General features: G+C 45.0%; 1 protein-coding gene across 3 annotated transcripts in view; it reads right to left on the reverse strand.

The window, feature by feature from the left end:
* Positions 1 to 7,513, reverse strand: part of LOC140198021 (dedicator of cytokinesis protein 9-like) — a 352,664-nt gene extending 345,151 nt beyond the window's left edge. For 2 of the 3 annotated variants that reach the window (XM_072258835.1, XM_072258830.1), the window contains exon 1: positions 7,262 to 7,512. In XM_072258835.1, coding sequence (XP_072114936.1) covers positions 7,262 to 7,366 — 105 coding nt within the window. In that variant the 5' untranslated portion in view covers positions 7,367 to 7,512. Of the gene's footprint in view, positions 1 to 7,261 lie in introns of all 3 variants that reach the window. The other variant, XM_072258836.1, reaches the window with a different exon arrangement.
* Positions 7,514 to 13,577: the final 6,064 nt, after the last annotated feature.

Consider the following 13,577-nt stretch of genomic DNA (forward strand, 5'->3'; position numbering starts at 1 on the left):
CATCCAGTCTTTCTTCATATGAAAGTCCTGCCATCCCAGGATTAGATTAGAATGGTTAACCATCGAAGAGGACCTGCTCTAAACTAACCACATGAACACAGAAACAAGCTAAATGCCCCAAAAGGAGTTGCATCACAATATTCAATCATTTCCCAGGCTGAAGACACATCAGCATTAATCTCGGTGTGGATATCATAAGGAAGAAAAATTTCAGGATCGGAGAAAAGAACTGAAGGCTGTGGCTTTGACAAAGAACCATAAGAACAATTGGCTTCCTTCCACAGAAGCCACCTGACCTGTTGAGCATTTCCTAATTTTATTTCAGAATTACAGCATCTGCAAATCTTCCACTTTTGGCTTATTTCTGTGCTACTCGATTCTATAATTTGACACTGACAGAAAAATGCTTCCTGGCATCTCTCCCACTTGCCTCATACATATGAATAAGTAGTGTACAGTTCAAAGCAAGATCCAGAATGTAAGCCTAGGAAGCTTGTAAAGCACACACTAAAACGTGAATGGAAGAGAATCTATGTAGAGTCTCAAATGGAAACAAATATCCCGCAAACCTCTTGCTGAGGCAATCTCTCCAGGTGCTCAGAGTTATACGATCTACAACGAACTTGTTGGGGCACATACCACAGCAGACAGAGAACATGCTGACATACTGAGAGTTTAACAATTTCACTGCAAGGATCCACACAGAACCGAGGCATGGTTAAAAGAGTTTCACATCACGACAGTCACTGCACATCCGAATGAAAGCATCATAGCTGTGATGAGGTGCTTTAGGGTATTCCGAGGTCATAAAAAAAAATCAGTCGACTTTCTTCAGAAATTTCCTACAACTCTTCAGCCGTAACCAGACTGCAGAGAAGGGGGCAAGTAAACAAGACCACTAACCCACGACGGCATTCAGTCCCTCAGTCGTAGAGTCATCCCACGTTGGAAACACACCCTTCGGCCCAACTCGCAGGTGACCAATGGTTTAGTCCCATCTGCCTGGGGCTATGGTTGGCCCATAGCCCTCTCAACCTTTCCTATCCATGCACTTATCTGGAAACACTGCTAAGGGGCCTGCCTCAACCACTATTTCTGGTAGCTCATTACAGATACACACTACCTCAAGCTGCTCCTGACATCCCTTGTAAATCTCACCTCTAATCTTGTACCTATAACCACATTTTCAGCAGCCCCTACCCCCCAACCCAGGAAAAAGACTTTCACCCTTTCTGTGCCCCTCATGATCTTATAGACCGCACCAGTCCTGTTCCACCATACTGAAAGACTATGGCTAATCTGTGACCTGAATTAATGTACCTCTCCTCTCCCCCCCCACCCACCCATCCCTCTGATTTTTAACATACATCTTACAGACTCATTTAAAATTATTTGACATTGTGTAACTTCATCCGCTGAGGAATTCCAGTTTTCACCCGGGGTGTGGGGGGAGTGTGTGACCTCAAACATGAACTTTCACCCCAGCCCCAAACTCATCAGCAAACAGAACTAGTTTCATTCCTCTTAACCTCTTGAAAATTTCTTCTCTAAAATCACCTTCCATGTAACACTCAAAAAAATTTCAACGTGCATAATCTTTGCTTGCAGTTTCAGTTTAGGTGTTAAGGTATTATTAAGGCAGGGCCTGTTTGTTATTTTAAAATCACCATGCTCCGGCTGTGATCAAGCGAGCAAATACCCTGAAAGATTCCTTTCCAAAGCCCCAGGTGACGAAACTACCTATGAAGACATTTCACACAGTGCAGTATGTGCCCTCATCACAAACCAGTCCAGTTCCGTCTAAGCCAGCACTTCTAACTGGATACCTTCAAATGATCAAAATAAAACACAAACATAAAACTACAGTTCAAAATAAGCAACAAGATAATCATCATTCCAATGGTCCAGTGAACATAGGCTGAGAACCGTATACAAAAAAGCTTAAACTCTGGAGCAGGATGTTCATAATTACAACCATAAATAAAACTTGCATTTTTGAACTGATTACAATCTTAAGATAGAGGTATATTCTTCATAAATGTTGAGTTTGTTTCCTTCATTTTGTTACTTTTTTTAAGTTATGATTTTGGAGTCAGTTGCAGTGGGATGGTTTTGAACTGGAAGGGTTGTAATGGCTTTGACTTAGAAAACACACTGATGCAAAAGTGTCAACAGGGAATCAGAAATGTTGCAACCAATAAACCAGGATAAGACAAAATGCAAATACAGACAGTACCTGGGTAATGAATGAAATGGGCTCCAATTCTACAGATCTCTATTAGTTGATTTTGTCCATAGATTGGAAAATACACAAAAAAATCACTCAATATGGTACCTCCATAGTGTTCATGGAAACATCCCCACCATTTGCAGTAGCTACAGGAGGTGCTGCCTCTATAAGGCAACATCCATCATCAAAGATCCCCCCTGCCCCAATGCATGCTATCTTCTCACCGCTACCATCGGGCAGGAGCTACAGAAGCTTGAAGTCCCACAGCCACCAGGTTCAGGAGCGACCACTGTCTTTCAATCATTCGGTTCTTCAAACAAACGGTACAACCTTAATCACTGCTGTTTATAAGACCATAGGACATAGAAGCTGAATGCAGCCATTCAGTCTGTTGAGACTACTCTGCCATTTGATCATGGCTGATTCATTATTCCCTCTCAACTCTTGCAGGCATTCACTGCCGAACTGATTTCATGTTCTTAAACGCAAACAACAGGAATTCTGCAGATGCTGGAAATTCAAGCAACACACATCAAAGTTGCTGGTGAATGCAGCAGGCCAGGCAGCATCTGTAGGAAGAGGTGCAGTCGACGTTTCAGGCCGAGACCCTTCGTCAGGACTAAGATAAGATAAGAGTTAGTCCTGACGAAGGGTCTCGGCCTGAAACGTCGACTGCACCTCTTCCTACAGATGCTGCCTGGCCTGCTGCGTTCACCAGCAACTTTGATGTGTGTTGCTTGATTTCATGTTCTACTGGGTGTTTGATAGATCTACTTAAGGCTGTGTTTTAGCCAAAAAAAAAAAAAAAATCAGCTAAGATACAAAGCCATACTCCACAAGAAGACAAATTAGCTTGCCACTGGCACATAGAACGAAAGGATCCACCAACTGGCAAGATCTTGGAGTGCTTTAATGAACAGTCCTATTATGACATTCAACATTGTGACCACATTGACCTAATTGTTTTTTTTTGGTCCTAATTGTGTTCTTTCTTGCAACAATAGTGTATAATATATGTTTAAGTTTATTGTGAATGCTGCTTAAATGATGCCACATGCCTATGATACTGCTGCAATCAAGTTTTTCATTGCACCTGTGCATACATGTACTTGTGTATATGTCAATAAACTCAGTTTGACTTTGATACGGTAACCATACTGCCACAATACTATCGTATTTCGCGATAGCCTGCAGGAGAATGAATCTCAGAGTTGTATTCTGTATAGATACTTTGATAAGACATTACTTGGAAAAAATGGCATCAAAAGCTGGTAAGAAAGAATTAGTGCCCGTAAGTCAGACATTCATAACTGGGGGACAGCCTGCATTGCAGAGTGGATCTGAACCTACACAAAAGCAACATCTATCTATACAAACAGAGGAAAAGTAAACAATTATTCCAGTCAGTTGAAGCAAATAAAAAGATGGACATAACAGCATGTTTTCATTACGAGTCCCGAAATACAATTTATCTTTCAGAAATGAAATGATTCAGACCCAGACAATGGCCTTAAAAAATGTACTGAATTGCTGCAATTTAGAACTTGCTGTCTGGAAGAGCAGTGCCGTTCGGAAGGAGGTACAAGAGCATCAAGACTCGGCTTGTCAGACTGGGTAACAGCTTCTTCCCTCAGGCTGTGAGACTAATGAATACCCTGACACCACCGAGGTCTCGACACCACGTCAGCCAGCTGTTTACTGTACCATCGACATGCACTGCACTTCACCATATATTTTGAATTATATTATTTATATAATTTATTAACTTATTTATGGTATAATATTTTGGTTTATGTGCTGAGTGTGATATATATTGTATGGGTGCTCTGCAGTCTGGAGGAACGGTGTTGTGTTTGGTTGTGTATGTACAGTAGATAACAAGTTCCTCAGGAACTTTCAGAAGGGAATTGGATGTAGTCTTCAAACTTTGCAGAGATACAGGGAGCGTGATAGTGAGTTGCCTCCTGTAGATTGTGTGCAGGAAGTAAGGGCCTGATAGCTTCCCCCCAACCTGCACCTTACACATAAACTGATGGATGTTACTTCTACAAAGACAAGCAAGAACCCATTGCATCATTCAGTCCCCAATGATCCTGCACCATGTCCACTGTCCCACCTCATTCCTACAACCCCAAGCAACACAGAACACTGGGATCAACATTCCAAAGATTCACCTCAGGCTGAATGAAGCTCATCCACTCCGCCTCAGTCCTAAAGGGACTTGCTTTGAGAGATGGGGGACCTAAAACACAGCATGGGGTGGCATCCATCTTGAAGGACCCCACTACCCTGGATGTGCCCTCTTCTCATTATCATTAGGGCGGAGGCACAGGAGCCTGAAAATACACACTCAAATGTTTTAAGAAGAGCTTCTTCCCATCTGGCACCAGATTTCTGAATGGTCCATGAACCTATGAACACTCCCTCACTACCCATTTATTTGTTTCATATTTCTTGTTGTAACTTATACTATTTTCATTCCATATTGCACTGATCTGCTGCAGCAAAAACATACATTTTACAACATATATCAGTGATTAAAAAAACATTCTGAGGCATATCTGTAGTCAGAATTAGCACTAATGTTTCAAATCACCTCCAGATTACTGAAATCAAGATCAACTGATTTGAAACTCAGTGATCAAAAGTGTTTTTTCGCCTAATGTCAACAAAACTAAAGCACTGGTAATTGACTTCATTGAGGGAGATGATGCACATGTTCCTGTCTACATCACGGAGCTGAGGTCGAGAGCGTCAAATTCCTAGGTGTGAACATCACCAACAGCCCGTTCTGGTCCAACAACATTGGTGTCATACCGTGGAAGTGCACCACTACCTCTGTTTCCTCAGGAGGCTACAGAAATTTGCCGCGCCCCTGTCAACTCTTACCAATTTATTTTAAATCGGTGCACCATAGAAAGCACTCTGCATGCCTAACGGCTCGGTAAGGCAATAGCTCTGCACGTGACCCCAGTTCCCTGAGTTGATACAGCTCAGCACACAAGAACCAGTCTCTCTTCCACCTACGTATACAACTTCTTCCAGCGGGCCGTTGTGCAGTTGAATAATGCTACAACCTTGTATGCCAATGGCCATTGAGTGTTATGGTCTATCGAAGTCACTTGCTGCATGTAAATATGGGATTTTTTTTTAAATTGAGCTGCACCACATTCATTGTAAATATCTGTTTTTGCACAGAGTGGGGTAACACCACAATCTTCTCTTGAGCAATGACAACAAAGTTCTATTCTATTCTTCTTGCAGCCTTAGTAAAGTAGCCAGTATAATCAAAGACCCCACCCTTTCTGGCATACTCTATTCTCCCTTCCTCCATTGGGCAGAATGTATAAGAATCTGAAACCATGTACCACCAGGCTCAAGGACAGCTGTCATCCACTTTTACCAGTCTCATAAATGGACCTTGCAGGACAAGATGCAGGACCTTTTGCCTGCAATGCACTTTCTTTTACACTTTATTCCGTATTGTTATTGTTTTACCATATTCTAGTTCGAAGCACTGTGTAACTATTTGATCTGCAAAAAAAAAAGCATGCTAGACACTGTATCTTGCTACAAAAGAAGAAGAAAGCCATTAACTCCGAGTGGAGTCATCGGGATGCTGTCACGATGGCGTTTTTTTTAAGCAGGCTTTCTTATTTTTATGAGGCCGAGTTGCTAGTTCGACGCTCAACCCAGCACAGATGGAAAGCGTGCAAGGGAGCCGGCTGGATTCGAACTCGGGAGCCTTCGCTCCGAAGTCCAGCACTGATACCACTACATCACCAGCCGGCCATCTTGCTACATAATAAACCAATAATTCTGGCAGACCCTATGCCCCTTTCTGTAAATCATGCTCCTCAGTAGTACTCATTGAATTTTACTACATTAAAAGGTGTCATTACAGTATATGGAAATTGAATGTATTTTACAGTATTACAATAAGCTACTGAAAAATGAAGTATTTTTGAAAATTGGTTTGCATGCAAACAAAGGTGTCAAAACAAGGTGAAGTTTTTAAATGTAACCAGATGACAGCTTGGAGCATCTAGACCAGTTTCTCAACTACACAAATAATTCAATAAAAGAGAAGACCACATCACTAACAGTCTGGAAGCAATTCACTTTCAAAGCCAAACAAACAACATCCTCACCCTTCAAAAAAGAAGATGAGGGAAAATGTTTTTAAGCAGCTTGCGGTAATTATCTGGAGTGAAAAAGTGAAAAACAGTGAAGCAAGAGAAGGGAGCAGGACTACTAGGGGAATGGGACTGATTGGGGTGATCCTTCATTCACATACATAGCAGACGTGGATCAAGTGCCTTCTGTACTCTACTATTCCTTCTAAAATAAACTAGCCTTATAATAACAGAAAATAATTTCACTATTTATACTCTGACAGTGAAGGTAAATAAACTTCACAAAATAAAAACCAGATTAAGCCTTGATTATCAACAAAAAACCCAATAAACAAATTATTAAGGGCATTTAAAATTGGCACAACAGCATATGCACTATATATCAACACACAGGATGAATACAGGATATACAAATTATTTCAGAGGATTAGTCCACATAAACTACACCACCATTTGTCCACACACATTTGGCCTGATGGAACTGGGTCAGTAACATCCCCACCCACCCGTATCCCCTCTCCCTCCTCCCTCATCTCTGCACAAACATCCTGCAAATCCCTGACTCCATCCCCCTCTCTCCTTCCCCATTCTCCATCTCACCCCCTTCAATGTTCCTCTCCCCACACCGATCTCTGCCCCGGCTCCCCTCCTCTGCCTCACATCCACTACTCCTCACCTCACCTACACATCTATCTCCTCCTCCATTCCCCCTCTACCTACCATTTCACTTGTCTTCCCCCTCCCCCCTCTCTCCGTCCCTCCAGCTAATGCTCGACACCACACTGTATCCCGGGCCGCGTTTTTAACCAGGTACTGGCGCAGCCACCCCTCGGGAGCAGGCTGCCCTCATCCCCATCGCCTTCACCCAGTCCCTCTCACGCCGGACCCCACTCACCAACAGCACCGACGTTCGCACCGCCTCGGAGACACTGTGCCGGAGCTCGGCGGCGGTGCCAGGTCTGCTGAGGGCGCGGGTGAACCTGCGCGTTTCCTGGGCCATGGTCGGGACACAATGACAGGGCTGGTCCTCAGGACCGCTGCCACCGGCTCCGGCTGCTGTCCGGGCGGCGACGGGGAGCGGGAAGCCCGGCCGCTGCCGCCGGCGGAGTCCAGGAGCCCGGGCTGCGTCTCAGTTGCGATCGCTGCGCAATATCGGCAGCACCGCCCCGTTCACCCCTCCTCCCCGCCTGCTTCACTCCCCTTCTCTCCTCTTCCCTCCTCCTTCACTGTTCACTCCTCCCCTTTCCCTCCCCTTCCTCTTCACTCCTCCCCTTTCCCTCCCCTTCCTCTTCACTCCTCCCCTTCCTCTCCTCCCTCTCCCTTCTCTTCCTCCCCTCTCCACCTACCTATCCCCTCCAACCCCTCCCAATCATCTCCCCTTCTCACCCCATCCTTATTCCTCCCATCATCCCATCCCTTCTCATTCTCCCTCCTCCTCCTTCACTCCTCTGCCCCTTGTTTCCTCATTACTCCCTTTCCCTCCTCCCTCCTCCTCATATTTCTCTGCATCCCTTCCTTCCCCTCCCTCCCTCCACTCCTTTGACCCCTCTTCCTCCTTCCCCTCTCTTCCTCCATCCTCATCTCTCTTACTCCACCTGTCTGTCCCCTCACCAAGCCTTCAGCTAGTCCCTTGCTCCTACCATTCATTCCTATCCTCTTCCCTTCCTCCTCCCTACTCTTTCTCACCTTGCATCCTGCTCCTCCTCAACATTCCTCCTTCCTATCCCCTTTCCTCCCCAACTCTGTCCCTCCTCAACCCTCTGCCCTTACACTCTGATCCCACTGCCCAACACCACCTTAGTTTTCCCATCCCTCTGTTGACCTGCTCTCTCCCTTGACCCTCTTTCCTTTCTCACTCCACAGACTTACCATCTCTCTGTCCCTTCTTCCCTCTATTTGCTCCTCCCTCATTTTCCCCCCATTCAAAACTCCAACACTCTCCGATCCCTCTCCACCCTCCCTCACACTCATCTCCAATCCCCTGCCCATCATCTCTCCTCCTTTGCTGCCTCCCTTCCTCTCATGCCACTTAAGATGGGAATGTGCTCACTGCCTTCCCATTGCCCCTCCCCACTGCACAATGCCTTTCTCACCTCCTTGAGCTTACCTCTCACTTGCCATCCCTCCTTCTTCCCTCCCGTTTCTGTCATTCCCTTTTCCTTTTCCAGCATTTCCCACCCCATTCTTCCTCTTCCCATCCCCACCGAACAACCTCTCTCCCTGCTCCTCCCAACCCCACCCACCACCAATGATGCTTCTATCCCTCCCTCTTCCCATCCCTGCCCAACTCCCTCTCTCCCTGCCTACCACGCTATGCTCCCATCCACTCTCTCTCCCTCCTTCCACTGCCCTGTGCCTGAACTTCCAATCCTGACTGTCTCTCTAGCCATTCTCCTTCCCTCCGAGCCTCATGCTCCTTCTCTGTGCAGTCCCTTCTTCCTCCTCCCTCCCCATGTCCTCCCTCACACTCTCATACCACCTGGTGCCTACAGCCAAAATGAAACCAACATGTAGCCCACCACCCCTCAGTCCCTTCTCTGAACCTCCTGGACATGGAGAGAAAAAAAAAATACTCTCCTCCTACCACTTCAGGGCACTACTTTGTGCTGCTGAGTTCACAGTTGCCTGACCCTGACCATCCGCTGTGTGAAAAATGTGTTTCTTCTTTGTTGTTTTTTTTTTGCCAACCACCCTCAATCCTAACCCTGGTTCTTGATGCTTTCAACCATGGGAGCAAGTCTCTGCCTGTATCCTCACCTTTGCAAACTCCTCCTTTCCACGGCGCTTCTCCACACCCCACTCATCCCACATCCCTGAAATTGTCTCAGTGGGTCTCTCTTGCACCCCATTGATATATTTTCACAACACTCCAGCCAAACAAATGTTTCACAGAGGATCATTCTGCTTTCCTTGTCCGTAAGCTCTTTTTATAAACGCTGTGACCTCATACACTTTACTTAACCACTTTGCCAATTTTAGTGAACGAAACAGCCACAGGCAGAATGAAGACAAAGTGGATTATTTTTGATCTGGCAATTGGGTATCTGATGGAATGTCACAGGGTTCAGAGTCAGAGCCTCAGCTATTTATGATCTATTTTAATGGCTTGGGTGAAAGCACTGTAGTCAAATGTGTTGATGATGCAAAAATTAGGTTGGTTGCCAAGAGGTTTCAGACTATAAAAAGAGCTAATAGATAGATTTAGTGAGTGGGCAAAAAGTTGGCAAATGGAATACAATGTTAGAGAGGAATAATGAAAGGAATAATTACTTAATAAGAGTGAGATTACATGATGTTGTCATAAAAAAGAAGCATTAGTGCATGAAACAGAAGGATTTAGCATCTAGGCAGATACAAGTAGTAAGAAAGTGGGAAAGTTTTAATACAACTTCGAGAACTATGAATAGTTGATACCAAGAAACTGCAGATGCTGGAATTTGAAGAAAAGGAAAATGAGCTGCAAGATGATCTCATTGAGTCAGGCAGCATGTGTGGTGGGAAGTGGACAGTCGTCATCTTGGGCTGAGGTCTTTCACCTGGACTGAAAGGTAGAGGGGAGAAAGCCAGTGTAAAGAGGTGAGTGAAAGGAAGGAACAAAAGCTGGAAGGTTCAAGTTCAGGTTTATTGTCATCTGAAACAAAGTTCAGATGTTCAAATGAAACAACGTGCCTCTGGACCACAGTGCATCCACAATACATATATCACACACAGTACAGAGAACAAAATATTACCGCAAATAAAAATACAATTCAAAATGCATGTGAAGTGTGCAGCACTGATAAACGGTGGACAGTACAGTAAACAACTTGCTGTGCTAGTGACAAAACCCTGGTGGTGGCAGGCTATTCATTAATCTCATAGCCCAATGGATCCAGGAGACGAGGGGTTGATGGGGAGATGGAGTCAGGTGGGGAGGGAAGGGTGGAAATAACGATGGAGGTGATGGGAGGAGGCAACAAAGGGCTGTGGATGGTGGAATCCAGTGGAAAAGGAGGGTGGATCGTAGTATGAGCAGTGACAGACTTCTCAAAAGTTTGAAAGCGTTCGGCAGCTAGAGTCTATACTTACAAGATTGAAAGAGATCCCAGGGGTGGTTGGCAGGATGGATGGTGAGGGCGTGTTTTCCTGAATGGAGAGATCTACTTACAACAGTGGGATATCATTTCAGAATAAGAAGTTGCCCATTTTAGAAGGGGAAGAGGAGAAAGTTCTTCTCTTGGACTTTACCCCAGAGGGTTGTGAAGGTAGAGCCACTGAATATATTCAAAGGGCAGGTTAATTAACATTTATAGCATGGAGGAATCAAGGGTTATGGAAAGAGTGCAGGAAAATTGCATCAACCATGACTTTATTAAGGCGGCGGCCACCAAATTCTGCTCCTAATTCTTATGTTCTTAGGTATTTCTCGCCGCCTTGGTAAAGCAGCTGGCATAACCAAAGATCCACCAACTATGGGCATTCTCTCTTCTCCCTCCTTTTGGGCAGAAAGTACAAAAACCAGAAAGCACATATCACTGAGCTGAAGGACAGCGTCTATCCCATATACATCCATGGAACAGTTCCCTAGTATGATAAGACAGGCTCTTGACCTCACAATCTGCCTCATTATGACCTTGCACCTTATTGTCTGCCTGCACTGCACTTTCTCTGTAACTGTTACGCTTTATTCTGCACTCTGTAATTGATTTACCTTGTACTACCTCAATGCACTGTCGTGATGAATTCCAAACAAGAGAAAATCCTCAGATGCTGGAAATCCAAGCAGCACACACAAAATGCTGGAGGAACTCAGCAGGCCAGGCAGCATCTATGGAAAAGAGTACAGTCGACATTTTGAGCCGAGACCCTTCAGCGGGACTTTGTAAATATTCACTTTAAAAATTGCACAGATTTGCACAATGGCTCAAAATGTCTCAAGTGCTTCCCAAGTGTGGAGCGATGAGAGAGTGCAGATGCTGGAACGTGCAAACTCCACACAAGAAGCACCAAAGGTCAAGGCTGAACTAATATCCAGAGGGAGGATTATAAGAGACCTGGAGGAGCCCCAACATGTTTTTCAGACTGTGTTTAGGACACCTTGGCATTTACACCCCAACAGTACACGGACAGAATCTCAGTTCATGTCCCACATCAGTACAGCTGTTTTTCCCAGTGCCTGGGAAGCTCCTCCATCTGTTGACAGCTCTCTTGTTTCATCAGAAAATGGTGGCTCCAGGTCCTCACCCCCAACCCCCACCGGACATTTCAACACAAAGATCCAGGCTGACAACCCTCTTGAAAGTAAACTTATTATCAAAGTACAAAGAGGAGAAAACCTGCAGATACTGGAAATCAAGGTAGCACACACAAAATGTTGGAGGAATTCAGCAGGCCAGGCAGTATCTATGGGAAAGGGTAAACAGTCAACGTTTCAGGCCGAGACCCTTCATCAGGATAGGGAAAAAGATGAGAAGTCGGAGTATGGGATCGCTCCCTATGTGACTCCCTTGCCCATTTATCCCTCCTGGTACTTATCCCTTGCAAGCAGAACAATGCCACACCTCCTCCCTCACTACCATTTAGGGCCCCAGACAGTCCTTCCAGGTAAGGCAACACTTCATCTGTGATTCTGTTGGGGTCATCTACCGTGTTTGGTGCTCCTGATGTGGCCTCCTGTATGTTGGTGAGACCCAATGTAAATTGGAAAACTGATTTGCAGAGCACCTTTGTCCACCAGAAAAAGCGGGATCTCCCGGTGGCCAGCCATTTCAATCCTACTTCCCATTCCCATTTCAACATGTCAGACCATGGCCTCCTCCACTGCTGCAATGAGGCCACACTCAGGTTGGAGGAGCAACACCTGATTTTCAGTCTGGGTAGCCTCTAACCTGTTGGCATGAACATCGATTTTTCGAACTTCCTATAATGCCACCCCCTCCTTCACCATTCCCTGTTCCCATCTCCCTCTTTCACTGTATCTCCTTACCTGCCCATCATCTCCTCTGGTGCTCCTCCTCCTTCCCTTTCTTCCATGCCCTTCTGTCCTTCCACATCAGTTTCCCCCTTCTCCAGCCCTTTATCTCTTTCACCAATCAACTTCCCAGCTCTTTACTTCACCCCTCCCTCTCTCCCAGTTTCACCTATCACCTACTACCTTGTACTTCTTCCTCCTCTCCCCCCACCTTCTTACTCTGACTTCTCATCTCTTTTTTCTCCAGTCCTGATGAAGGGTCTCGGCCCTAAACGTCGACTGTTTACTCTTTTCCATAGATGCTGCCTGGCCTGCTGAGTTCCTCATGCATTTTGTGTGTGCTACCTTATTATCAAAGTCCACTCCTTTAACAGTGAGATCTTTGATGACTATACAGTCCTATCTTGGACCCACACGCTCTATTGCAGGTGGGACATGTATATGTGGTAGTGGTGGCAACCCTGGCTGCATTTCTCCTGATGTGGACGCCGTCATCGGATTTCGATGGACAACCGAAGATGATTATCAAAGTACACATGTTACCATATACTACCTTGGGATTCACTTTCCTGCAGGCATTTAGAGAGAAAAAATAAATATAACACAAACAGACAAAGACTAAAAAAAAAACATGTAAAAGAAGTCAAATTGCAAATAAAAATAATACTGAAGACATGCATTATAAAGAGACCTTGAAAGTGAGCCAGTAGGTCGTAGAATCAGTTCAGACTAGGGGTGATTTTGCAGCCTTGCGGCAGTGTTGTTTTATCAGAGGAGCTGTGTTATGGATGAGACTTTTGACCGAGACTCTAGCAAGTACCTTAGTTGGATATAGAAAGGGGAAATCCTTCCAAAGCTCCTTCCCAATATTTACCCCTCAGTCAACGCCAAAATTGATGATCTTGTCATGGCCATTTGAAGTTGTTGGCTGATGCTGTGTGTGAATTGGCTGCCTCATTTGTTATAGTATAATGGTGGCTCCTTTCTCAAGTACTTCACTGGTTGAAAAGAAAACATCTCTGAATGCTCTAAGATTATGACAGGTGCTATAAAAATATACACGTTTCCTCCTTTTCTCTTCTATTGTTGTTTTTCTTCCATGTTTTGTTCATATCTTAGGGATAAAGATCATGAAAATCTTAGACCAGAAGAGCAGAATTAGGGCCACTCGACCCACCATGTCTGCTCTGGAAATCTTAACCATTTCCAAGTCTTGGAAATAACTGGAGAAGATATAACAGATTTGCATTTAGAACATGTT

This window comes from Mobula birostris, chromosome 5, assembly GCF_030028105.1.
Source record: "Mobula birostris isolate sMobBir1 chromosome 5, sMobBir1.hap1, whole genome shotgun sequence".
Lineage (NCBI taxonomy): Eukaryota > Metazoa > Chordata > Chondrichthyes > Myliobatiformes > Myliobatidae > Mobula > Mobula birostris.